This window comes from Dermacentor silvarum, chromosome 6, assembly GCF_013339745.2.
Source record: "Dermacentor silvarum isolate Dsil-2018 chromosome 6, BIME_Dsil_1.4, whole genome shotgun sequence".
Lineage (NCBI taxonomy): Eukaryota > Metazoa > Arthropoda > Arachnida > Ixodida > Ixodidae > Dermacentor > Dermacentor silvarum.
This window is the reverse complement of record NC_051159.1, coordinates 34,195,320-34,220,260: the sequence shown is the minus strand read 5'-3', so window position 1 is coordinate 34,220,260 and position 24,941 is coordinate 34,195,320. Positions and strand designations below refer to the sequence as shown.

Genomic DNA, 24,941 nt, shown 5'->3' with positions numbered 1-24,941 from the left:
ACCAGTGCTACGACCTGATTATGAAGCATGCCGTAGTGGGGGACTCGGGATTAATTTTGATCACCTGCGGTTCTTTAACGTGCACCTAAATCTTGTGTACACGAAGTACGTTCTTGCATTTCGCCCCCTTCGAAATGCCACCGGGTTGGCACCCGCGACCTCGAGCTCAACAGAGTTTACGCCATATCCACTGGGCTACCGCGTCGTGTATGAATTCTAAGAAATGAGACGTTTAAACTGTCATGGAGTACTCATTTAACCCTACAGAAAGCACGAGAAGCTTAACGTACAGCCTACAGCAGCATTTACGATACGGTGCAGCGAGTTTTTAGTTGTGGACAGTTCGGCAAACCAATGATCAATTCATTGCTTACCATGAGAGACGGAAGACGACCGAGCGGTTATTTTTTAAATCGCGTGAACGACCGAACTTGAAGACGAAGAGATGATCATTTATACGTGCTAAAACAATGAATTCCACACTTGGCGCTCACAAGTGTCAACTGAAGCAACATTTCATCGTTTGTAACAAACGCAATCTTCCTTGACGTTAACGAGTTTCCATGAGCTAACGAGTTTCGAAAGGACACCTTATCAGTTTAAACTAATTTAGTGTTTATACTCGGTGTCCCTTCAAACTCGCTGCCTTCGGCACGCGCCTTGTGCGGAATGCCGACCAGCGCAGCTGCCCTGTTCGCAAACTATCTGCAAGCGTATCTCGCGAGACCCGCCGGTGCTGTTTTAGACAAGGTTTCACTTCTCCGAAACCGGTTTCACACGTGCGGTCCCCGTGCCGACTGAACGGTGTCGTCGTCGCTGAACTTTTCGATCCCGCTTCCTGTTTATAGCTGCGCGACATCGGATGCGAGCTAATTCGTCGTTGAGCCGCCTTAAGGGGCGTGTAATCCACTTTAAACGTGTATAGAAGTGGTGGCTTTTTGTATGCAGGCACGAGTGGGCCTTGAATGTATTTTGTCGTTTTACATATGTAGAAAACAAATTGAAGGTAGGCATCTTTAGAGCCTGCTTTCCCGAATACGTACGTTACTCAGGCATGAGTGAAGAGGGGAGAGAAAAAGTTCACCGACGATTACGATACTCCTGAATGCGAAATTTGAGCGCCGCTCTACAGTTGTTTTCATTTCGAGATATATTGGCTGTTTTGATTTCGCGATATATTGGCCGGCGCGCGGACAATCTGTCTCGTGCGGCACGTCGCAAACGGAGCGAAGTGTGGCGCGACTGCCTCGCTAATCGGGAGATCGCGAGAGGCAGCGCGTTAATGACGCGTGGGCGCGATTCACAGCAGCCGCCGCAGACAGACCTCTGCTCATGTAGCGCTTTGTTTCCTTATATGGTATCGTTGGACGCGCTCGCCGCATGCCATCGGTGAACAGACGACGGCGCGCTATACTCTGGCGCCATCTCGTAGTGATCGTCGCCACAGAACGTGTCTTGCGCGGCACTACGCTTTTCTTCTCACGCGTTCGTCATACCCTCCTCCTCCGCTTTCCGCCTCGAGCTCTCATTTCTATCGCTCTCTTTCATCCCCTGCTGCGCTCCACGTGCGCTCTTTCATCCTTCGCTGTGCTCGTTCGCTCGGTTACGCCAAGGGACGTCGACGCTCAACTCAGGAACAGGCGCGTTAGAGCTGCGCTCGAAAGAAAAAAAAAAACATCAACAAGCACGCAATTGCACAAAACTATTTTATTCGCAATTACACCTTTCTAGAGCCTTTCTTTTAGAAAAAAAATTTTAACTGAACATCCAATGACCCAATTCTTGGCCCATCCCCTTCCAATCGAATCGTTATATTGTAGAAAGAAAAGAATGCATTACATGTTTTATACATATATACCGTTACGCGTCGTAATATATGTGAAATGTACTGAAACTTGTATAGCAGAAGTACAAGCGAACGAAGAGTGTTCCACTACGTTTGTTAATGCTTAAGTATGATAAGTATATCGTACGCTAACGATGGCATTTATGAATGCGCGTGAAAAGCAAATGTCCCTATCCCCTTCAGTCACGGCGTACACATTTGTGTACGCGACTTATTTTCGCAATTTCTCTGCAGTGGTGTCAAGGAATAGATCGCGAACATTAAGCTTATAGTAACTTGAAAATTCCGCTTACCCTAACGCACCTCCATTTTATTTCTTAGTGCAATGTGTCACTATAGACGACCGCTTTGGTGAAGGCACTACCGTGTTTGACGGGCTGTTCGACGTGAAGCGGTTTGGTAGCAGCTGTGAAATAACTTTTTTTTTCCTTTCTAGTAATGCTTGCAGCGAATAATTAAATTGTGTATGTAATTCGAGCGGTTTACTAAATTTATTTTATGAAGAAACGTAGTATGACTGACTGATCACTAAGCAGATATTCGATAACTCTATAATTATAATGAGTCATCATAATATGCACAAGGAGTCCTTCCACTACCTAGATTTGCTTTCAATGGAGCATGCAGTACCTTGGCATAAATATTTGTAAATTTCATACATTTATCGAAAGTCTATCATAATTCGTGACTGAAGGGGCTATACACGCCGGCTGGTACACCACGCCGGCTATACTAAGCAGATACTAAGCACCACGCTGGTAGACCACGCCGGCTATACACCACAACGAGGAGCAACAACCTCGTTCAGGCTCGATTGCGACAGAATGAATTCAATAAAATGTTACTGCGTGCGTGCGCGCATCGCACGCACTGTGGGAATAAGATGTTATGTGCGAAGCATTTTGCGGGTAGCTGGATATCCAGCATCGCTTGGGATTCCGCAAAGCGTCACCATGTGGACAAGCGCGTTTGAGCGAGCCGAGCAGTTTGTGTTGTGCGTGTGACGCGAGCGAGTGCGCTACGACACCAGCAAGACGACGACGGTGACGGCGACCGTACGACGCCAATGTCGTTTCAACTCTGGCCGTTCGGCGCGAACTTATCGACATGCCGGTTGTTGGGTTCTGCGTAGATACTGGACGGGCGTAAGCGAAACATGGATTGTGACGTCACCCGCGATGAAGTGTCAGTTATATGAACGAGAAAGTTATCATCCACCCCCGACCGTATACCACGAAGCTACAAAGGAAACCCATGCGTTTTTTTTTTTTTTTTTTTTCAGAAAGTTTCGTAGTTGCGGAAAAAGTTCGTCCTGGTCGGGGATTCGAACCCGGGACCAACGCCTTTCCGGGGTGGTCGCTCTACCATCTGAGCTAACCGGGATGGCTAGCAGATCGCAGCGCGAGGGCGAACTAATTGACAATTCGAAGCACGGAAAGGCGTTGGTCCCAGGTTCGAATCCCGGACCGGGACGGGATTTTTCCGCAACTGCGAAGCTTTGCAGCCCCCGTGCTACATTCGGCTGGATGACAATTTTGCCTTTAAGTACCTTTCTCCACCTTGTGGTATTCCGCAGGGCTGATTTGCCATATTAAGTGTTATGTACAATAGTATGCACCTATATCTACACCTCATGTGGTGTACGGTTCGTAAAAAATAATAATAGTGTAATGAAGAAGACAAGACGACGACGAAGCAGTCAGCAAGCAAGCCACAGTGTTGGTGGTATACCCACGCGCCCCGAGCTTGCGCTTGCCTGGATTTTGGGCTGCTTGTCGCCCCGTCGCTTCTTGACGTTCACCTGACGTTTCTCGCCGTTTCTGGACGTTTACACGTAAATAAATCACGTGACAGTAGTAATAATTGCGAGCGACAAGGCAATTCGTACTCCTGCGAGGAAACGTTAAATACCATTTTGACCTGGGCCGATCACGAAGGCTATAGCTTATACAATGCCGCACAGCGTCTACGCAGCGTGAGCTGCTGCGAGGTAAGACCTGTGAAATGTGCGCCGATCCCGAAGGCTGTGCAGTCTAACACAGTGTATAAGAAAGCGCTAGCTGCCCCTCGAGAGATAGGACTCGAGAAATGAGACAATTTTAGAGTAGGCGTCTATAGAGGGTGCCCCAACAAGAAGAGACCACTTTGCGTTCAGGGTCTGTCCCGCCGGGAAGGTGCTTTTAGAATAGGGGTCCCCCCGGCTTGCGTTATCGTTCACGCGATTGCATGCAGCGCCCTTCCTGTACGCGGAAGGAAAATGAAAACATAATGCCAGAGGGGAATAAAAACGAAATAATGTCATGCGTAATATTTCACGGGATGAAAATTGTACCCGACGGTATTATTTTCAATGAGGAGGCGTTGACGCGTTTTTGAGATGTTGAGATGACGCAAAGCAGATGCGGGGCGTTTGGGGCACCCACGCTTGAAACGCAGCGTTATATAGGGACGTGCGAAACCACAAACCCAAACATACCGTGCGGGTTCGGCGCATGCGCTGTGGCGGGGCGCTAATCGTTAGGGGCCCCTTATCTTTGGGGTCCCGCTATTCTAAAACAGCCTATCCGTATCTGACGCACCCGCCAAACGTCTCGGGGAGCCGGTTGGCTCTGACCGCGGGGAGTATGCGACTGATCGCGGCCTATAGTGGTTATAGAGCACCAAGCTGCTGCACTGCTGGAAGACAGAGGATCGATACCACCTTCTGCAACGCATTTCGTTATATTGAGGAGGTCCGGAACGAGGCGAGACAAGGAACGTACCTGCCTGCCTACCTGCATGTATATAGTCGAACCCGGAAATACCGAACCCACATATAACGAATTGTTGTGTATAACGAACAGCAGTGAAATACCCTTGAAAATCTTTCTATAAAAGTTTTATTTGATATGTCGAATTACCTATACATCGAACTTTTTGTGATCCCCTTCAGGTTCGATATATCCGAGTTCGACTGTACACCTACCGCAAGGTGTCTGCAATGAGGCAAAAAATGCTTCACATTGAAGAACAAAATTTACCGTGCAGTCTCCATGTGCCTCGCTCTTCCGAAAGCGGCAATCCTGCATGCCTCTGTTATTCCGTCTATGCTTGGAGTGCCAAGAATCGGCTTTTTCCGCGGCTAATTACGGATCACGAAGTGATCGAGCCATCTGCCCTGGATAGGGTGTCGCGCGGACGACTCTGCTCTGTTGTTATCTCGGATATCGTGTCCAGATAGATGGATGCGCGCTCGGGGCGGAAAACACGGTGCTCGCGTGGATGGATCTTTGGCGTGTTCCCGGGGGTTCGCTTGAATACCGACTCGCGTGCGAAGTGCACGAGGGAAATGAAGGCTCGTGTGCGCGTGGAATCATCGCCTCTGCGGGCGGACGCGTCGACTCGGAATGTGTCTCTCCAGTCCTGGCGCGCGCACTCGCCAACCACGCCACGCGCCCGTTCCAGGTTAATTTCGTAAGTTCTAAACACCACCTGCCGTGCATCTCACTCGCTCGCTTCGTCCAGCTATAGGCCGCTCGTTTCGTGTCGGGCTGTTGGCGCCGCTGGTGTACATAGGAATGCCGAGGGTCTGTGGCCTCTTGTGTCCCCTCTGCCCGCACGTGTCGAAGGAGCCTTTGCGCGATTTGCGCCGTGAGTGGTGGGCGGAGCATCCTGTAACCTTCGACTCGCAAGTATAGTGTCTCGTACTGTTTCCCACTTCGCGAGTAAAAGCGGAATCTGTATCGAGACTGCGAGACTGAAGTGAGGGCCTCTTCGAGAGGTGGATATTGTTACTTCCTCTTGCACAGTCCAGGAGCGTATATAGGAACAAACTTGACAAGGGCGTTGACGTTCGGCCTTGTCGATGTGACATCATGGAATGTTTATAGCGAAATAATAATAATAAAACGCAAGGTCACGCAGACATGTTTGGACGAGCTCTGTTTCCTCCCTACCCTATCCGTAATTCTATCTATCTATCTATCTATCTATCTATCTATCTATCTATCTATCTATCTATCTATCTATCTATCTATCTATCTCATTGTGTAGATAAATGCACGCTCGCGTTGTAAACGTGCATGTGAAACAAAGTGTAGAACAACACAGACTGTTTCTTCAGCTAATTGTTAACGGTACCATGGATTTGTGACGAATGCAAATTGCTTAGTACCTACAACGACAGTCTGTAAGCCGCGTAACAGGTACTTAGTAAATTGCTTAATTGCGAATTACGAGCGTTATGCTGTCCCCGTTAAGGAAAGTGTGTGGGGGGGGGGGGGGGGCACCATCGACTACCACGTGTCACGTGACTTTGCGCGCGCTGTTTACGCCTCAAACGTATAGTAAACGCATAGTAGCACGAGCATTGCTTTAACTGCGTACTGCAACTCCTTTGCACTACAGTGACTCGCGCGGAGAGTTTTTCCTTCAAGAATTGTGTGAATGACTTCGAACATCTCGCAAGTGTAGGTAGTCGCATATCGTACAGAAGAAAAAAGTAAATTGGGCCTGGACCCTCCTGATTGCTCCCGTTTGCCTGCAGGAGGTTTCCTCTGAGTAACATCATGCGGATCTCGAAGGATTTGCTTTTACTGACTGCGGGAGCCGGAACCAATCGCGAGCCGGAAACACGTCATGGCCGCCATGTTTTCTCCTGCGATACCTAAACTATAGTTCAGAAGGTGCTTCACCTCGCTATTAGTTTCACCACTGCAACGTGAGGTCGTCGTCTACACGTCGCCATTCGTTCCATCCAGAGCGCAGGCTTCGTGCATACCATATTCATAACACTCCCCCGCTCTTGCGGGAGGATGGGGTGTATTATGCAGTGCAGGGTTTCGTCGTGCAGGAGGTGCCGTACTGGTTCTGCGCCATCACGGAAATGACACCGATCTGTGCGAATCGAATGGTACATCTAGTGTGCATCCCGCGTGCGCTCCCCGTCAACGCCAGGTCGCGCTGGCGCACAGCCGCCTTCAGACTAAACCGGAACAACGAAGACACATCTCTAGCGGCTTTAACAAACACGGGATGTAACGAGCAAACATCGAATGCTTTGGAAGGAAGGCGCGCATTAATTAGCCATTCAAGGCAAGGTACGCCAACCAGAAATCACCAGTGTACCTCTGCAGCAGAAGCAAGGAAGGTGCGCAATGCGTGTTTGGGTCAAGCATATGTGACACAGGCTGTACACGCATTATCCACGCAGTTCGCCACCGCGCACGCGCAGTGCGGACGAGTTCAGTAAGGCGTTGGTTTGGCCGGCTCGTTAGCTGGATGACGATCTCGAATACAGCTCGGAAGAGGCACGAACACGTGAAGTGTCCCGCGTGTACACCGGCGCCTTGCGGAGAAGGCCGCCGTCACAACGACCGCGGCGTTCATGCCGAATGCATGCAGCGGCGGGGCCCTGGCGTTTACAAGTCAATGTGTGCCACGTGCGCAGAGGCCTCGTCGGCTCAGGTCGGGCGAGGAGGAGGACGGATCCCGCTCTCCCTCCTCCTGCCCCGAGGTGGCCATATTTACCGAAGGAATTCTAATCACTGGGAGTGGATGCCGAGCCGCAGGCCTGGGCATCGTTGGAGGCACTATTATGGTAATTGCAGATTCCTGGGGCAGCGCATTGCTCTCCCCAGGGCGCCGAGAGGGCGGTCGGGCCTCGCTAGGGGCCTCCGACCGACCGCCGATGCTCTCTTCTTCGCAGCCGCCTCCTCGTGCTAGCTGCGGTAATGACGGCGCGCGCACACACGCACACACAAACACGCGCGCGCGCGCGCGCGCATCTCGCCGGTATCGCGTGGACTCTCCTCCGAGACGAGGAGATGCGAGATGGAGAGAGGCGCGCCCCGCGGGTGGACCGTGCCAAAAGATGAGGGGGGGGGCGATGCCGTTGGTGCCGATCATGCCCTCAGCCATTGCACCGCGGCAGCCGTTCATCTGGCTCTCGCGCTCGCTTTTCAAAAAAAGGCGCGCTCCCTTCCGCTTTTTCTTGCTGCCTCCCCTTTTGACGCATCTTGTTCGCGGCGACAGCGTGCGCGCCGAGGCCGGTCCTGTCACTTTTGACCCCCATTGCCGCCGCCGCCGCCGCCTCCCTTGCACCAACGCGGGGACCCTCGGTCCGCCCGCTGACGCGCCACGACAGATCGGCCCCTGCAGGGTGCGACGGCCGCGGCGCGTTCGTTGCGAAACGAAACGGCGAGCGCGATCAGGGCCGCGGTCACTCGCGGGCGAGCATCACGTGGCAGGAGGGCGGCGCGTGGTGCTTCCGAAACCTTTCGAGAGGTCCGTGCTTCCGACTCTCGTCGAAACCAGCGTTATTGTCGCTGAAGGCACCACAGCTCGGCCTCAACTCACACACACACACACACACACACGCGCGCGCACACGCCCGCACGCACGCATGCACGCACGCACGCACGCACGCACACGCACGCACGCACGCACGCACGCACGCACGCACGCACGCACGCACACACACACACACACACACACACACACACACACACACACACACACACACACACACACACACACTCTCTCTCTCTCTCTCTCTCTCTCTCTCTCTCTCTCTCTCTCTAGAAACGGAATAGACATACGAATTACTCGTGTACTTTGGATAAAGGCCGGTGCAACCAAAATTAGGCCAAAGCTCGGCCTCCATGCACTTTTCCCTATCTTATAGCCTAGCGTGACGACACAAATCCCTTCATAATGCACAGTCAACATATTTTGAGTTTGCGTGACTGAAATGCAAGGCGAATCGCGACTTACCGCTGTGCGTGTATAGCCTCAGGTGTTGAGTTCGCAACAACCGAAGAGGCCAGTATAGTAAATATTGAGCCCTTCATCGCGCCAATGTTGTCAGACGTCGTTGAGCAACTGAGCAGACACACGCTTTATTTGACCTGTAGTTGTTTGAGCAGAACCTGGATGGCGAATATGCAGTCGCCGTGACGCAAGTGAAGGAACGCTTTTGCAAACGGCGACAGTCACGTGAGCCGCTTGGGCGTCGCCAGGAATCGTGACTTGCGCTCGCTCGAAGGCCTTGGATTGAATAGCGATGTACTTCTTGCTAACGCGTCGAGGGCGATCCCGGTGCAAACAACTGTCTACGTCATTGCGTGCGGGCGCCACTGTTTCTTCCAACAGCAAGAAACGAGCACCGCACTAAATACCAGCAGACATTAGAGAGTGTTAGCTGGTGTTATAGTTACCGGGATACCGAGGGGTGGACGGCATCGACAGCGCTGGTAGCCCCATCCTGCGACGCATAGTTTACCCAGAGAGATCGATAAAAGAAAATAATACTGCAGCTACCGCGCTGACCTAACCATATTCAACTTAATTACTAGTGTAAGTGTTGGTAGCGGCGCAATCGTTAACCTTTTACTATTTCGTTCGGCGAGAGCGCTCACGCGACTCAAAAGTTTTTCAAACGCATTGTAGTCGGACAAAGCGTCACAAGATGCGCTACCAGCTTTGCTATTGCCGTCCACAGCTCCGGTAACCCGGTAATCCGCAAACGGTAAGAATTTACGAAGCTAAAACTCTCTGTGGCGCCGTCCACGTGGTGTACTGGAATGTTTGGCGAGCGGGGACGCAGAAGAGAGTACAACCGAAGTGTGTGAAAGCTGCGATCCGGCGGCTAGGAACCGCATCAGAATCCTCAGCGCTGGGTCACATGACGTAGGACCAGCCTCTCTGCGAGCCTTCGTGCAAGGTAAATCGAGAACGAGCGAAAGAAGGGACAAACGCAGACATTTGTTGAGAATCCTTGTTGTGGCTTATAGTTGGTTCGAACTGTCACTATAATTATAAAACGGCGGAACATGGACTAGAACGATGCAGAGGCACAACCGTCGTCTTCATCCTGCTGCAGCGTTTTAAAATTAGTGACAAACACGTCTCCTTATCTTTTGTTGGTGATAGGCGCAATTAGGAATTGCTGCCAACTACATATGACGCGCACAATGCTCGTGTAACGAATTTATCGCTTTTAACGAACTTCCGTTTCATTCAGCGCAGTTGAGACGCGACAGAACCGCGCGATGGTTCTACAAAATATAAAAGGCAACGCAAGTCGGTTGATGTTCCTGAAAATCACTGTCATGGCCGGTGCCACATGAATTGAGCGTTTCATGCGACGGGCGATCGTCCCGGTCGACAACGTATAAACAACTCCGGCGCTGCCGCTCCATCGCGCACGGCCCGCGTACCGTGCAGCGTCTCAAGTTTTGTGCCATCGTGAAGTGATGCAAGACGAGGGCGAGCCTTTCACGAATATCGAAGCAGATAATGTGTGTGATATATCGCTCGTCCTTCGATCAGTCTTGCGCGGTTGATTACATATTCGGCTCCACCAGTCTAGCTTGATGCGCGTGGACTGCGCGACGCCCGCGATCGAGCGCTGTAATTTTGATCGTTTGCATGTTGTTTGCACGTGACCCATTGACCGAATGCATTTTCCTCACCGCAGCATCCAACCTGCACGGTGTGCTGTCCACGAGGCGAAACCGTCGCTCCGCTCCTGACCATGAGGCTTGCCGCAGGATCTGCCCAGCTGCCGGCACCAGTGGCCGCCCGAAGACAACATCGAGCATTACCAAACAGGTATACGAAACAGCCCAAAATGCTTACCAATGGGTCGTGCTCCCTCCGGCCACTGGCTAGTTGCAGATGTTGCACTTCGTCTTGCAATCTTGCAAACTCTCCAGCCGTGTTCTTATTCGTTCTGATGAAGTGGCCACGTTGAAATGTTGACTATGTCCTTCCGAAAAATGTAACGCTGTCAATATAGGCGAGAAACCTGAGAGTACAGTGAATATGAACAGCTGCGGAATTCTGTGCACTCCAGATGCGCTTGAATCTCCCGCGCTTGCTCCTAGAGACGCAATGAGTATGACGGCATCTGCTGGGATAGTGGCTCGGTAAATGCTATAAATAATATTTACATTGCATTCCAAAGTAACAAAGGACTGAACCCGGAGTGAGCTTTATGAACTTTTCCTGAATAAAGAAAGAAGAAAAAAAGACGTCGGCAGAACTCATCTCACGATGACTGTCGAGGGCAATCTAACGACAGACCGTATATCTGAAGTGGCGTTCATTTAACACGCGTAGTGGTAATTCTGAGACTTATTTTCTTCGATATATGCCGCATACTCTATAGCGTCCCACTTTGCTTTGGCAGTCGCTTGCCATAGTAACACATGAGCATGACGCCATGACGCCGACGAAGTGACGATGAAATATCGAAGGAATGACATCGATAGGACGACAAAGGCGCTATATAACGGCAACGGTATATGACGACAATGAGGTGTCGATTCCTAAATTATGATCGTGGTGCAACGACAACAGCGTGACGACCACATTAGGACAATGAGATGACGAGGATGACACGACTAGGACAGTATGACGACAAGCGGACGAAGAAGCTGGAATGAGGACGATGCAACGACCATGATGGCATCACGAGCACGAACCTATACCTAGTGGCTCAAGCTATTAGTAAATATTCTAGTACACTCTACTATTAGACAACTTGGGCAGTGGGTCGGCGTAAGTAGATAGATAGATAGATAGATAGATAGATAGATAGATAGATAGATAGATAGATAGATAGATAGATAGATAGATAGATAGATAGATAGATAGATAGATAGATAGATAGATGGAAGGAGGGTTGGATGGAAGGAGGGTTGGATGGATGCTAGCTCAAAACGGCTGAAGTAGGCAAATAATGTTATTCGCATTAAAAGGGCCCGTACGAAAATACTGTGACGTCATACAACGTATGGCTAGGGCGCGAAATTCAAGACGGAAAGCGTTGTCCATTTTCTTCGCTAATAACCAAGTTGAACCAACAGTACTACACGCTGATTCTGGGCGCCTGTCTACACGGCCACAAGAACCTGAACGCAGTGTCTCAGGGTGAAAAGCACGGTTTGTTGTATTTCAGTAAGGCCTGCCTTAAGGCTCCGCAAAAAAGTAACCCCGCATCGGGCGCAGGTTGTAACCCGCATCGTGCAGAAAGTCCAGTTAGGCTGTGTAATGACGCTGCTACCGCGCTGATTTTCCGAAGGGCGATACTTCCCGCCGTTGGCAGGGTGTGAAGTCAGGCTGCCGGAAAACCGCCACACTCTTTGCTCACCGCTTTACCATACATCTCGCGCCTTGTTAGCATGCGGAGACGCATTCCGGCTGATGCTGATTCAATGAACGAGAGAATGAGTTACCGTAAAGTAATAACGTCTCCCCCCCTCGCAGCCACTGGCCCAGCCGCGAGCCGTGGCGTCCAAGGCCCGGCTGTGCCCCAGCACCAGCACGCCCCGCGGCGCACCCCCGCCGGCGCCCGGCTGGGAGCGCGCGCTGAGCTCGGGCCCGCAAGCCACGCGGCCGCCGGACGCCAGCGCGCTCGAGGAGTTCGTGCTCGACGACAGCGACCTGCTGCGCCTGTGCGAGCTGCCGCCCCCTGCCCTGCAGCAGCAGCAGCAGCATCGGCCGCGCCGGTCCGCCGCCGCTGCCGCCGCGGGCGGGGGTGGAGGCGCCCCCTCGGCGGGTCGCCGGCCGCCTCACCTGCGCACCGTGTCCATCATCGACACGCTGAGCGCGCTGGCCCGGGGCGCCCAGGACCACCGAGACGTCGCGGCCAAGGCCGAACCCTGGCTGCCCGCCGCGGCGTCCCGGCGCCCGGCGCGGCGCCCGGGCCAGGCCGCGCCGCCGCGCGACTGGTCGCGCCAGTACGCGTCCGACAGCGAGCTGAAGAGCGGCGGCGACGCCTGCTCGGTGCTCTCGCTGCGAAGCCAACCTCCGCGGCGCGCGGCGCAGCGACCCCCGTTGTCCAGGGTGCCGCACTGGATACGCGCCATCTTCAGGGTCGCCAAGAAGGGCGACCTGGACGCCCTGGTGCGTGAAACTATTAGTGTATCGGCATGCTAGTCGCTTTTGCCAACTATTGCCAACTATTGCCAAAAGTGATTGAGAGAGAGAGACGGAAGAAAGGAGAAAGGCAGGGAGGTTAACCAGAGGGGAAGGTTCGGTTTGCTACCCTACGCTGGGGAGAGAGGGGAGGGGAAGTGACTGGAAAGTAGAGAGAAAGAAAGGGAGCACAATCGCAGTCTTTCTATGTCGCTGCGTACAATCACTACACACCGCAGTAGCACTGTAAACATGGTTTCAGGCTACAGCCGCTTGTCCAATTCTGTAGTCTTTAAAAACTGCCACAGAGCTCTCGTCGCCCTCCGCTGCGATGCCTTAATTGTGATGTCGGCATTTTAAAATTGTTTCCTCTGTTAAAGGTCTTTGTTTGATAAATTTTGGCAATAGGCTCAATTTCATGTCAGGAAGCTGCACCGCAGCAGCCAGAAAAGTTCCAATTTTACTTGTATAAAAAGAAAGTGGTTGAAAGAACTGCTTGGATGAGAGTGAGGCAAGGCACAGGCAGCAACAGGTGTTTGTCTATCACCCTAATGATGTTCCCAGTTTCCCTTCTTTCACTTATTGTAAACCCAGAGTATCACCTACCTGCACTTACTTTCTAATCCACACTGCCATTCTCCAATTTCTTAAAGGGACTCCGAAACAATTTTAACGATCTTGTACAAACGTCGTTAGGGTAGATCTTTCTGATCATTAAGTGACAAAATTAAGCGCTCCGCTTAAAGCGTGTAGTTTATTATAAGGTGTTAAAAACGTGCATCGCTACTGATCGCAGCAGCACCGCTCCCCTGAGTTTTCAGCCGCCCTGTTACAATCTACGTAGCCAGTGCATGTGACGTCAATTGGACGAGCTATCAGATTGGCTACCCAGGTTGTGTCATCAATAATGTTTCCAACTTTAGGATGAACACATGTTGTTCATAATAGTTGGAATGTTGGTTAATTTGTTTCTATAAAAAAGGTAACAAAGAGAAAACACACAATGACAATTTATCACTACACTCAAGCACTTCCGGCACAAGCTGTGCGGTCAGTGTTGCTCTCAAGCTTTCTTTTCACGAGGACCGTGAATTGCCCGTATTGCGTTGTGGGCTGCAAACCTAGTAGTTGGCGACATGTCAAGCTGCAGCATCATGTCCCTCTACGAGGCAACAGGCGAGCGGAGTGGCTGCAGCGAATCGGGATGTCGGTATCAAATTGGTGCCAGAATCTATGCGTTTGCAGCCGTCACTTCACGCCAGAGGATTATTTCCGCAATAGAGACTTTTAGCATGTCCGGTATTCCGGTAAACGCAGGCGAACTGGTTGTTTTGCCAAATTGGCAGAGGCACAAACGTGAGTGGCCTGGCGGCACAGAGCTCAACAAGACAAACACAGAGCTAATGTAGCAGTAACCAAGTGTGTTACATAGCGCCAGCGAAGGCAGAGCTTAGCCTCGATCGCTCGGCGAACGAGTTGAGGAGATGGCTAAGGAGGAGGGTAACTTGTAATCATTCGTAGATATCTTAATATAAGATGCCTCACTTAAATTGTGGCATGAATGTTTTACTGTAGCTGTACCCTACACATCCACAAAATTTGGCCAGACTGCTTCAAGGACCCTTTAATGTTATGCATGTAATTTTTTATTTGTTGGCTTTGCTTGCAAAACAGTCCTTAAATACTCGTGTAGTTTCTTTGTTATCCTTCAAGTTTTGGCCACGCTTGTTACTTCTGGTATAAACACTGATTGCAGTCTTTTCTCTTCTACGATATAGGTAAACTGGTATTCATGACTTGGGAGTGCCTGCGAACGTCTGCTCTAACCCATTTTTATTTGTGGAGTGCCTGCAATTAATTGCGTGTAGCAATAGTATGTCAGTCATTGATGCCCATTCGTGTGTTCGTTAGAATTTCTCTTTTCTCCTCATTTGATCATTCCAAGGCTGTAGATTTCTAAGATTCTAAGGTCAGCAAATGTGTTGTGACAACTTTCAGAGTCACAGCCTGCGCGACATGGAAAAGCAACTGGTGTGGAACCTGTCCGACGGTCAGGGCAACACGTTGTGGCACGTCTGCGCTGCGCGCAATCACCTGCGGTGCTTCCAGTGGCTTTGCCAAGGTCATCCTCAACACGTTCTGGCCGATGAAAACCACAGCAACCTCACCCCCGTTGCCACAGCAGTCAAAGTAGGTAACTTGCCAAACTGCTGTGTGAGACTGAGCTCGCTGTGTTTTAGGCTTCGTGTTTGTAAGCAGCATATAAATGTGGAAGTAAAAAGAAAGGGGGCTTGGGGGGCTGCAAAAGGCAGGCACAGATTATGAAAAGATAATGTTTATTGTGCGATCTGTAATGTGTATGTCTGAGGGAAATAAGAAAGAGAATTAACATAATAGGTGCATGGCACCAAGCAGAAAGGCTACAAACTAAACGTGCCTGTGTTCTGTCACTTTGACTGACAAGGAAGATTGCCTGTCTCAGTGATTACGTTATAGAGCAGTAGTTAATAGGTTTCCGCATTGTATTCGTTTATGCAAGGACGTTCAGAAGTTGGTGTGAGTGCTTTCAACTCTTGATGTGCCTGCATGCTGCACCTCAAGAGTATCAACATTACAAAAACCTCTGTGGTTGCTGTACGTTCTGTTTGATAAGTACATATTGTAAGCCATATGTAGCCATTAAAGGGGTACAGACAAGATATTTTCGACTACTAATTTTTCTGCGTTAAATGAAGGTCCTACCCACGAAGCACAAAAATTCTAGAAAGCTTCTTGAAATGACTTGAAAGGCGTTTACACATCTTGGCACATTATGAAATGTTTAATAAACATTTTTGCCCAGAGGTACTGAATTTTAGTTTCGTTTCCGACAAGGATACTGTATTGTGACATCAAAACACAGTACGTGGCCGAATCTGGCAGTAGAAAAGCTATTATATTAAATTATATACAACGCTTTGAGGCTTGTTACTATTTCTTCTAGGGTCTTGGGGGTGTAGGACCTTCATTTAACATACGCACAAAGAAAAGAGAAGGCTCAAAAATATCGTGCCAGAACCCCGTTAAGTGCGATCCTGAAAAGGAGCTAGCAGGCGTCTCCAGGGGGATGGGGCTCGGGAGCATTTTTAATGTAAGCCCAAATACCCGTCCACATTATAAAACAAAGCAACTGTACCACAGTGAACTGGAAAAAGCACATTAACTACACCACATACATTATTAAAGACAATTTGTAAAAGAAATATGAAAGGCCACTGAAGCAGAATGCTAGTGCCACTGTCGACAAGAAGCCATTTTCATGGCTGCTTTAGGTGGTGTGATAAGATGAACACAGAAAAGGAGGGAACTGACAGGGCACACGCTGTTCTCACGAATGAACTTTTAAATGAAAACGAAATGCTTTTTTAAGTACAAAAGACACTGGCAAAACCAATACCGTCAACTCGCCCACCTATCAGTTCTACTGGAAGCCGTTTTTCTGCCTGACTCCGAGCTATCAATAAGGTTACCATAGCGACGCGGTCACTGTAGCAACAAGTCATAGCAATGAGCCATAAAAACAAGTGCTTGCACAAGCCAAGTGGAAAGAACAGCTAGTCAATTAACAGTGGCACGGAGGCTCTGCTTCGATTGGTAGCACCAATTTTTTACTGTCTTGAACTGACAACTTAGCTGCATAAACTATTCACTTCTTAAACTTCTTAATGAATGTGTCGTGTGTGATTGAACTTTTGTACATTGACCCTGAAGATTGTCTTGCTGGTGATTTTTAGAATGACAAAGGAGTGACTCTATGAAAAATGGGTCTCAATCACTGAGAATGACCACAGGGGGGGCATATCAATGTGCTCTTTGATGTGCGCATACTGAAAATGTCATACAAAATTTTGAATAGCCTTCATGTGACATCACAATGCCTCATCATATGCTACTGAACAATGAGCTCTTTTTCATCCTTTCACGTTTTTTTTCTGCAAACATCATCATGCGGAATAATTGTAGCTTTTACTGGGAGTCGTCTGTGAGAGCATGTGACCCTAATTAAGTGTGATATGATGTGGCAGCCAAAAGCCATGTTGTGTTTAAATTTTGTGTTCAAGGAACAGAATGTGCTGTGAAGATTTTGGTAGTTGGCTGGTGCCTTAAAAGACACCTGTCAGGCATTCCGAACATGTGGGAACACAGCTAACCTTGGATCGTTGGTGGTATTGCTGGATGGTCCCCACGAAGATCTCTAGAATATGTGTGAGTTATGGAGACATATGTTTCTTGTTGTCTTATGTGCACTGTGCGCAGTTTAGTGCTGCTAGGCCTCCTTGAGGCAGCACCGTAAGTTTGACAAGTTGGCTTGCCTAACTTTGTATTAAACATTGCTCAATTGCATTCTGAATGCTTTCCTCGTTCTCTTTTTCTGTGTTATCTAGCACGGCAACCTCGAAATACTCCAGTGGCTTGTAAGCAAGTCTATGGCACTAGACCAGATAGACCCCAGTGAAGGAAATAGAACTCTTCTGCACTTGGCTGCCAAGTATGGGCAGGTATGTATCTTCATGTTGACCTTTCAGGCCATGCAAAACATTGCTTTTGTCCCACACTAAAGAACCTAACATGCATGTCTCATACTTCAAATAATTAAGGACAGGACATTGCAAGAAATGAGACGTAGCACTGACTCGCAACCCAATTTATTTCGGAACAGTGCCAAATACTTGGCTTCTCACTTCACTGCATGCACATGTGACACAGGGCAATAAAGGACAAGACATCACAAGGCGTGATTAGAATACAGAGAAAAAAAAAAGTGTTAAATGCTCTGTTGTCCATTGTGGTACGCTAGACGCCATATACTATGTATTCTATGATTTCATGACTCAAACTGAGAGTAGTGATTTGGCAGTACATCTGTTTCACTCGCTGTCCTGTCCTTTTGTGGTGATCTTAAAGTGGGGTGAATGCAAAGCAACTCACCAAACTTCTTGTCCTTTCACAGTTCATGTAATGCATGCCGTTTTGCCACTGTTGCAGGAAAGAACAGTCAGTTGGCTGGCCGAGTACATGCAGAACAACCAGCTGAACATAAACCGGAAGGACTGCGATGGAAACACAGCAATGCATTTGGCTGCAAGATACGGACACATTCCAGTCATTAAGGTGCGTTACCTTGCTGTTACTTGACCGCAGTGCAGCTGAACTGCAAGCACAAAATTACACAGCAATGATGCATGATGTGTTCGGTGCAACATTGTGAAACAGAACCAATACAACAAGTCAGTTGTTTTCTCTTTGCAAGAGGGTTGGGGGAAGTGCATGCATAGTTCTAAAGGAGACACTGAAGAGAAACACAAAATCTGTTTAGACTGAATGGAGGCCAACTTCAACAAAATTTCCAACCACATAGAAAGCCCAGTTTCAAATAATTTAGACGTGGAGTAGTCTCTGGAAAATTTTACACTCGAAATGTTAGTGAATGCATCGCAAAACGCTCGCAAACATCAATGTTTTTCATACCAAAAGTGAAAAAAAAAAAAAATGCGGACTCCAGCTGCGGTAAAGTTTCGCCTGTTTCGCTCTGGCAGAATCGCATTCCGGCATAGTTTGCCTTCGCTTCTGCACCATGGACACCACGTCGTATTCTCGTTTGTGACAAATGCAGCACGCAGCTCCTGCTGACAGCATTTCGGGCGCTGTGTCAGAAAGTCTACTTCGATGCGTCCGATGTAGAGACGCGCGAAATGTCTCGGAAGATGAAGCAGCACCAGAAAAGATTGCTCGAGTGTATCGCCCCCGAATACAACTTCCCTTTGCTTTTCCTGCGCCGTCACGACTTATAGTAGTTATAGTCATCCCGTGAAAGTGTTTGGCGAGCAGGTCTTGCATGGGTATATGAATGTGCTCGCAAAATGTAGCCTGTGCAGCTGCGTCGACTGTAGTTTACATGCTTTGTGTTTGTTGGCTGGTCCGCGTCACACTTGCCCGCTGCAGCGCAGTGCACGCTTGCACCCTAAAAGCTGGGACAGCAAAGATGTGTCCTGCCTTCCTCTGCTCGGCGGTGTGTACTGCTCAGTCATCAACACGTACTCAGTGTTCGAGTACGTGTTCAAGCACCCGACAGCGACGTAACACGTTGGCATTCTTGCAACAGCTCAAATCACGTGCGGAACGAGAAAGCATGCCGAGAGAGACACTCATCAGCTTGCAAATGTTGAGCGAGCGATGCGCCTGGTCACCTAGGTGCAACTGAGAGATCATCGGTCGTGTTAAATTCTGAGACTTCCGCCATGCCCGCATCACTACTGCTCACTGCCAGGTGCACGCGTCGTCTGCGTAGGCACTATCTGAAGGCTGGCAATAAGAAAATTAGTCAATTATCAGCCCTGTGGCTTTGCCATAATTACATTGGTAGTATATGCTACGCATTTCTGGCCAATTTAGCCCATGTGAAATTTCATTGCAGCTGGCCTGTGAGCGTTCTTTGAAAACCTTAACTCTATTTTCATAAATTTCGTGGCAATAAGTACGTTATTAGCAGAGAAAAATGAACGTCAAAGTTTCATTTATTGAAATTCGCACTGACACCCCAGCGCCGGTGCGTTAGCGTGGCGTCACAGATTTCAAAGTATACAGTTGAACCTCGTTACAGAGTAGTCACATCTGACACGAGAATAGCTTCGTTATATCCGGCATTCATTATTAACATATATCTGTTACACTGTAACAGGCGGTGAGACGACTTTTCTACTTCGTTATATCCGGTAATTCATTACATCCGTGTTAGTTACATTGAGATTCGACTGTACCTTCTTGTATTTGGCACAGTATGGCTACGTAAATGCTCTTGAAGCTTGCAAGGTTCAGTCCTTGGCCCTTTTAGAACACAATATATAGTCCATCTTTACTGGTATGAAATCAGCCAAGCTCGATCAGACGCCATCAGATTTGATGATGTGATGGCTCGTGGCATCACCACCCATCTTTGTTTTTGTGTATTTTCTGGCTTATCCAGACTCCTCTCATGGTTATAGTGGCTTCTTTGGTGTTGTAGAAGGGTAATTTAAATAATTTATCTCTTGAGTGACCCTGCAAGTGTGCACTCGCGACAAAAATAATTTGTTGACACATTTATCGTCCCAAAGCCATAAAAGGATTCTTCCTTAATTACAGTCAGCAGAGGCCCTCTAACAAATTTGGTGGGGCTCAAAAGTGTCTACTACTTTGTGAGTGTGCAAATCACTTATGTTAAAATTTTCATGCATTCAAACACATGCACTAATAAGAGATGCCGCACTGAAAGGCTGCAACTCCATTTGTAGCCACTTGTGTTTGTTAACGTCTACCCACTGATCAATACACAAACTTTTTTTTTCTTTCAGCTCTGAGTGGAGCATGGCTGCATAGCTGAGAACTGAACCCATGACCTCATGCTGATAGCCATTGAGCCGTCACAGTGGGTTCGTGGCAGGCGTAATAATCACAATGGTGATGCCAGTGACACTAATGGATCTAGTTAGATCAAAGACAGGGGCGCCAGTTATTGCAGCACCGTAATAATGTAAAAAAAAAAGTACACGTGAAATACAAAACTAGTTGCACTGTTTCAAAATAAAGTTCAGTAGGAAGTTAGCACTTGGTTCGTGCCCGTCCCATCGTCCCTGTTTTTTCTTCACGCTTCAAGTTTACCAACACTTATGTAACTTTCTCGTTTCATGTTTGCTACTCTCCATACAGACGCTGGTACTGCACAGTGCTGACGTCACAGTCCAGAACGAGCAGGGCCTGCGACCGTACGGCGTCGCTTTGCAAAACAGCCAGGAATCCTGCGCCGACTACCTCCTCACCGTGGAAGTCTGCCTGGGGCTCTCGGCCGACCAGGTGTTGCTAGAGGGACACTTCCAGAGGTGGGCAGCCTTGCCATGTCCTTGACATTTAATGGGGGTGTGTGAATAGTAATTTTACAACGAAGCTGTTAAGGGTACTACCACAACTGTTTTCCTGCGGCATGCTTGGCATCGAATGTTAATCGAAGAGCAGCCAGCAGCGCAACCTGCGTTGGAGTTCCGAACTTTTGCTTTCAAACGTAGTTATCAATGATCATAAAATAACAGTTACCTTCCGTATACCTCACTCGAGCAGACAGCAACTTCTTTGTGTGGTTTCTTTTTTAGCCACTAATCCGTGATTTTGCTTTCTCTCGTCATGTTTTACTGGCTGAAAAAGCTGTGGCTGTGAGCTGTGGCTGAAAGTTGATGACCTGGTTCTGCAATGCTGCCTGCATGGGAATCCTGAAGTGGCCGTATGACCAGGGTGTTGGTGATGAATGATCACTAAAAACAGCCAGCAAGCAGACCACTAGTATTACCTCCGATACTTTCAACAAAGGATGTGAGAAGTCGCTTATGTAGCTTCGTTGGCTTGGATGTATCGGTTGCTCAGATTGGCATACATCTGAAAACGGCTTTTTGAGACGGTATCGAATACGAATTGAGTCCTTTTCTGAAAGTTTTCGAATAATGGACATGCTTTCTCGTTTATTATTTTTTTTCTGACTGCTCGTCAACCTCTGCTGAGTTTTTTTGAAGTGTTGGTTCAGTGGACATTTTATACTATACATAGAAGCTGGTCCCTCAGCATTGCTTTTGTCTGAGCCAGAATTCATTGACAGTTCATAAGTTACTTTATCTGTCAAAGTGTGGATGGACCTGCCATGCTGTCTTACCGTGGCTGCTCTGCCGAGATGAAGTGGCAGAGCACCAAGAAATATGTCCTACCTAATGTCCAAAATTTAATGCACATGTTCCAAGCATTTAACTGATCTCTCCATGGGTGGCCACATGTCTGCAATATTATCTTTCGCACTAGTGGTGTTGGGAGAGGCAGGGAGTGCACTTAAAATGCAAAACAGCTACTATAATACTTTAGAGTAGCAGTTTATCTCAAGTTCTACTCTTCACAATATTAGGAAAGCTTCCGTCATGACACGGCACATTATGAAGCATGGTTTATTAAATGCACAGATGGGACATTACAAACAATTTAAAGGGGTCACAGGAAGGCTTCAAGTCATCAAGGGTAACAAAAAAAGAAAAGAAAAAGAAGAAAAAATACGCTTAACCTTGCACTCGGCCGCGCAACGCTTGAAACAGCAAAGCTAGGCGATTGTAGCCCAGCATTTTCCGGAAGTGTGCACAAACTTTTCATCTTGTTATTCATGATGATGATAATTTATTTTCGTGCGTCTCGGACTTACGACCGTCACTGCGCGTTGCATAACGCAGCTTGCAACACCGACACCGCGTTGCAGTGCCGACAACGCGTTCCAGCAGACTCTCTCTCCCTCATTGTCTTTATCTCTCTCCTGGCCATAGCGCGCAAAACCTCTTCTTCACCTCGCAGAGCATGCGAATGCGCCAGCTGTGGACGACGACGCTCGAATGCAATCCTATGGTTCGCATAAATGCATGTTCTGCAAGCGTGGCTGTATAGCCTAGTGGTTACGATGCTCGCCTTGGTACTGCGGGTACGCGGATTCGAATCCCGCCTTGGCAAGAAAGTTTGTTTTCTTTATAGTTTCATAATACGAACCACAAGCCACAAATTAAAGCTGGCTTAAAGAGCTTCACTGTTTAAAAAGAGAAAAGGATGCATCAGTCATTGCGCTGCTCATCTTGAGGTCATGGATTTGATCCTGGCCACAGTGGCCACATTTAGATGGAGGTAAAATGCAAAAGCATTTGTGCACTTAGATTTAGGTGCACACTAAAGAACCCCAAGTGGTTGAAATTAATCCGGAGCTTGCCACTATGGCTTGTCTCATAATCATATCGTGGTTTTGGCACATAAAATCTCAGAGTTTAATTCAACTTTAATCTGCCTGGAGCCAGCACTTTGAGGGGGGCGTTTGCCTTCATCAAGGCAACAGCTGCTTTCATTTGCAGAATTTGTATAAATGGAGCATTAGGAACAGGTAAGCAGTTTGTTCACAATTACTCTCTAGGTAGTTGTACAGAACGTAATGAGTTAAGTTGTCCAATTTGAGTGAGGCATTTACGGTGTCCGTGACTGAAAACATCCCCTCACCCTGAAAACAAGTACTATATTTTTATATGACTTCATGTCTGCTTCCATGTCAGCTCCAAAAGTGCTGATGTATGGTTGCCAACCAACTTGTGTTGTTATACACTTGAGCATTCGCTCATTGTGATCACTGTTGTAGTAGTGCAGCTGACAAGTGCACGAAATTTTATTTCAAGCTCTAATAGATCTCTTTCTGAACTGCAGTTTGCAAGTGGAGAACACAGAGGTGAAGAATGGATTCAAAGAGGTGAGTGCGCTCCTCCCCATGTGTCGTAGCTGTCTTGCCAAGGTCTTTATTCTTTACATGCAGAACCATTTATAGACTCAGTTTTCTGCTCCAGCCAATTACAAGTTTTCGCGAAAAGCATTCCACACACGAGGGCATTGCCCTTGCATGTGCCAGCTACTAATTCCAATCCAGTTGTACATCTGCTAATTTTCTTCTAGTGGCCTGTCGCTTAGAGATAATATAGGACTGCTAATAGTAAGATTTTGTTAGGTAGTTGGTTAATTTGTTAGTTATGTAGGGTTTTATGGTGCAAAAGCTAACAGTAAGAATAACAGCATGAGCCATTTCACTTCGCAGTTACAGTAGACTCCCTTTAAAATAAACACAAAGAGTAGTATGTTCTTCCCATCAAAAATTGAACGTAAAGAAGTGCAAAGAATTGAAGGAAGTTCAACAAGTGTCCCCGAACAGCTCAACTTATTATGAAATTGGGCTTAACAGAGGTCTGTATTAAACAGAATCTGTTTAACAAGGCATGTCTGGGATTATGAATACTTATGCACTTGCAGAACAGACCTACCTGTTTGAGTTTGCAATGTGGACTCCAGTGATGTTTTCTGCTACGACCACACAATGTGCATCAAGTGCAATCACTGGAACACTGATTGTGTGTGTTTACAAGTGATGTGTAAGACACGGAGAGTATTTGAAGCTGGCCGTGGAAACAACGTTGAACGGAAAGGAACTGACCTTGGCTGCTCGCATCAATATCTTTCAAGCCTCACATGCAATACCCAGAAATCAGCCCGGCTTTCCTTTCTCCATTGTCTTTTACGTACACCTTGAATGCAGTTATGGCTTTTGCCAGTTTGTTGACGTGATGTCCGTTCTGTATTTTGCTACGCAGTTGCTCGTACTGACACGAAGATTGCTAAGGAGGCAAGAAGAGGCGCTGCAGTATGTCCAGGCTGTGTGCACGGGCAACTTGAGTTCAGACAGGGCTGAATCTGACAGCGCTTCATCGTTACCGTGGAACTCTCTCTCAGGGTGAGTCCAGAAATGGCATGTTGGGCTCAACAGCACCTCTTTGTCATGGTAATTGTAACATAATTATTTGTTTACTTGAAGTACCCTCAAGGTGCATAACATACATTGTAGAGGGGAAGAGGCAAAAACAAGTTTAAAATGCATCATTGGAAACGGAAATATTGAGAGGGCTACAATAAAACAAGACAGCTCTGGGCATCAACAAACCAGTGCAATTAGTACACTATGTTATAACCACAAAAAATGTGTGATTTGTTGAAACATGTTTGCTCAAAACAGTGACAAGAAAGCTAAATTACAGCATATGAGGTTATGTTAACGCCCAGGCTATACTGTAAGCTGTGTCACAGGCGAAGTATGCATATTGAGCCATACGAAAAGCCACACTCAACCCAGTCTTTCAGCCAGAACTGAACTGATATTTTTGGAACTTGAGCTGAACGTAGAATAAAAGAATTGCAGTTGCTGGTTCAGAGCAACCCAGCGCTTCAATTTAGCTCTCTGCAATTGTTCATTTATGAGTGGTTCATATGATTGACACTGCCTGCTTTTGTGAAGTCATTGTTCATATAAGCACCTTGTTTGCCTGCAAGAGAGCTGTGGGTTCTGTTTGCTCTTAGGCTGTGATTAGTTTGAACATAGTGCCCTAGATTAGAGCTTATTTCCACTTTCTTGAAGTAGAAATAAGTAAATTGATTAATTGATGCCCTTTTTATTGTATTGCAGACAAGATGATGACTGTTTTGTTCTAACTGTGGCTACCATGTCGTAGGGTTCAGCGATGGTGTCAAGCTACTAAATGTAGCTTGTTGTAGTTGCTCCTTCCTTTTATGCTACGAAAAAAGA

The 24,941-nt window shown here is 48.0% G+C and overlaps 1 protein-coding gene across 2 annotated transcripts in view; it reads left to right on the top strand.

Moving 5' to 3' along the window:
- The window catches only part of LOC119455403 (uncharacterized), a 210,586-nt gene that overhangs the window by 66,405 nt on the left and 119,240 nt on the right, over positions 1 to 24,941 (top strand). For both annotated transcript variants that reach the window (XM_049668751.1, XM_037716807.2), the window contains exons 4-11: positions 10,305 to 10,438; positions 12,098 to 12,736; positions 14,747 to 14,938; positions 17,173 to 17,286; positions 17,774 to 17,899; positions 20,474 to 20,643; positions 23,024 to 23,066; positions 23,956 to 24,095. In XM_049668751.1, coding sequence (XP_049524708.1) covers positions 10,305 to 10,438; positions 12,098 to 12,736; positions 14,747 to 14,938; positions 17,173 to 17,286; positions 17,774 to 17,899; positions 20,474 to 20,643; positions 23,024 to 23,066; positions 23,956 to 24,095 — 1,558 coding nt within the window. The remainder of the gene's footprint in view (positions 1 to 10,304; positions 10,439 to 12,097; positions 12,737 to 14,746; positions 14,939 to 17,172; positions 17,287 to 17,773; positions 17,900 to 20,473; positions 20,644 to 23,023; positions 23,067 to 23,955; positions 24,096 to 24,941) is intronic.